Genomic DNA, 737 nt, shown 5'->3' on the forward strand with positions numbered 1-737 from the left:
TTTTTCTGGAGAAAAAGAGCAACTGCTGTTCCTCAAACAGCCCAGAGATGTGCCCGCTCCGTGTCTGGGGCTCAAAACAGGCTCCGAGGCTTTTTTCTGAAACCAGTCCGTGTAAGCAGAGCATGCCTGACCTGGGAGAAGGAGCAGGACCCTTTTTACCATCCTTGCTCCACCCATGTCAGGGGCTGAGGAAGCCCACGAGTTTGGAGTGACTGAGATTTCTTGGCTCTTTAGCTTTTTCTGTGTGCTCAGGAGAGAAAGCAGGATACATTCTCCCTGGAGGGAGAGGCTGTGCTGGGGCATGAGGCTCCTGCCCCCTCTGTTGGGCTTACCCCAAGCGAGGGGGTGACTCTCTCCCTTCTCTTCCTGCAGACAAATGCATCACCAGCGAGCTGCTGAAGGACATCCCCCTGCCGGGGGTGCTGGGGGGCAGCTTGAGCGCTGAGGCCGAGCTGCTGAAGGGAGGTGAGAGCTGGGCGAGGGGTCGGGGGACTGTTTTTCTGCCGCCTCCCCTGTATCGGACACTGTCCCACTGTCCCCCCTCCCTGCAGGCCCGCTTCCTTCTCCGAAAGAACTTATCAATGGGAACATCAAAACCATCACGGAGTATCGTGAGGAGGAGGATGGGCGCAAGGTGAAGGTGAGCAGTGCATCCCAAGCTGCCGGTTTGGCTTCTCCTTGCTGCCGAGCTCCCCTTTTCCCCTCCCAGAGCCCTCGGCTCTGCCCCAGTGCGGGGG

At 58.8% G+C, this 737-nt stretch overlaps 1 protein-coding gene across 1 annotated transcript in view; it reads left to right on the top strand.

The window, feature by feature from the left end:
- Positions 1-372: 372 nt before the first annotated feature.
- EIF3G (eukaryotic translation initiation factor 3, subunit G) overlaps positions 373-737 on the top strand; it is a gene marked incomplete at its 5' end in the record, with an annotated part of 2056 nt that continues 1691 nt past the window's right edge. The window contains 2 exons of the mRNA XM_009704036.1: positions 373-465; positions 552-640. Of these exons, the coding sequence (XP_009702338.1) occupies positions 373-465; positions 552-640 (182 nt within the window). The remainder of the gene's footprint in view (positions 466-551; positions 641-737) is intronic.

Source organism: Cariama cristata, unplaced genomic scaffold, assembly GCF_000690535.1.
Source record: "Cariama cristata isolate BGI_N322 unplaced genomic scaffold, ASM69053v1 scaffold24657, whole genome shotgun sequence".
Taxonomy (NCBI): Eukaryota; Metazoa; Chordata; class Aves; order Cariamiformes; family Cariamidae; genus Cariama; species Cariama cristata.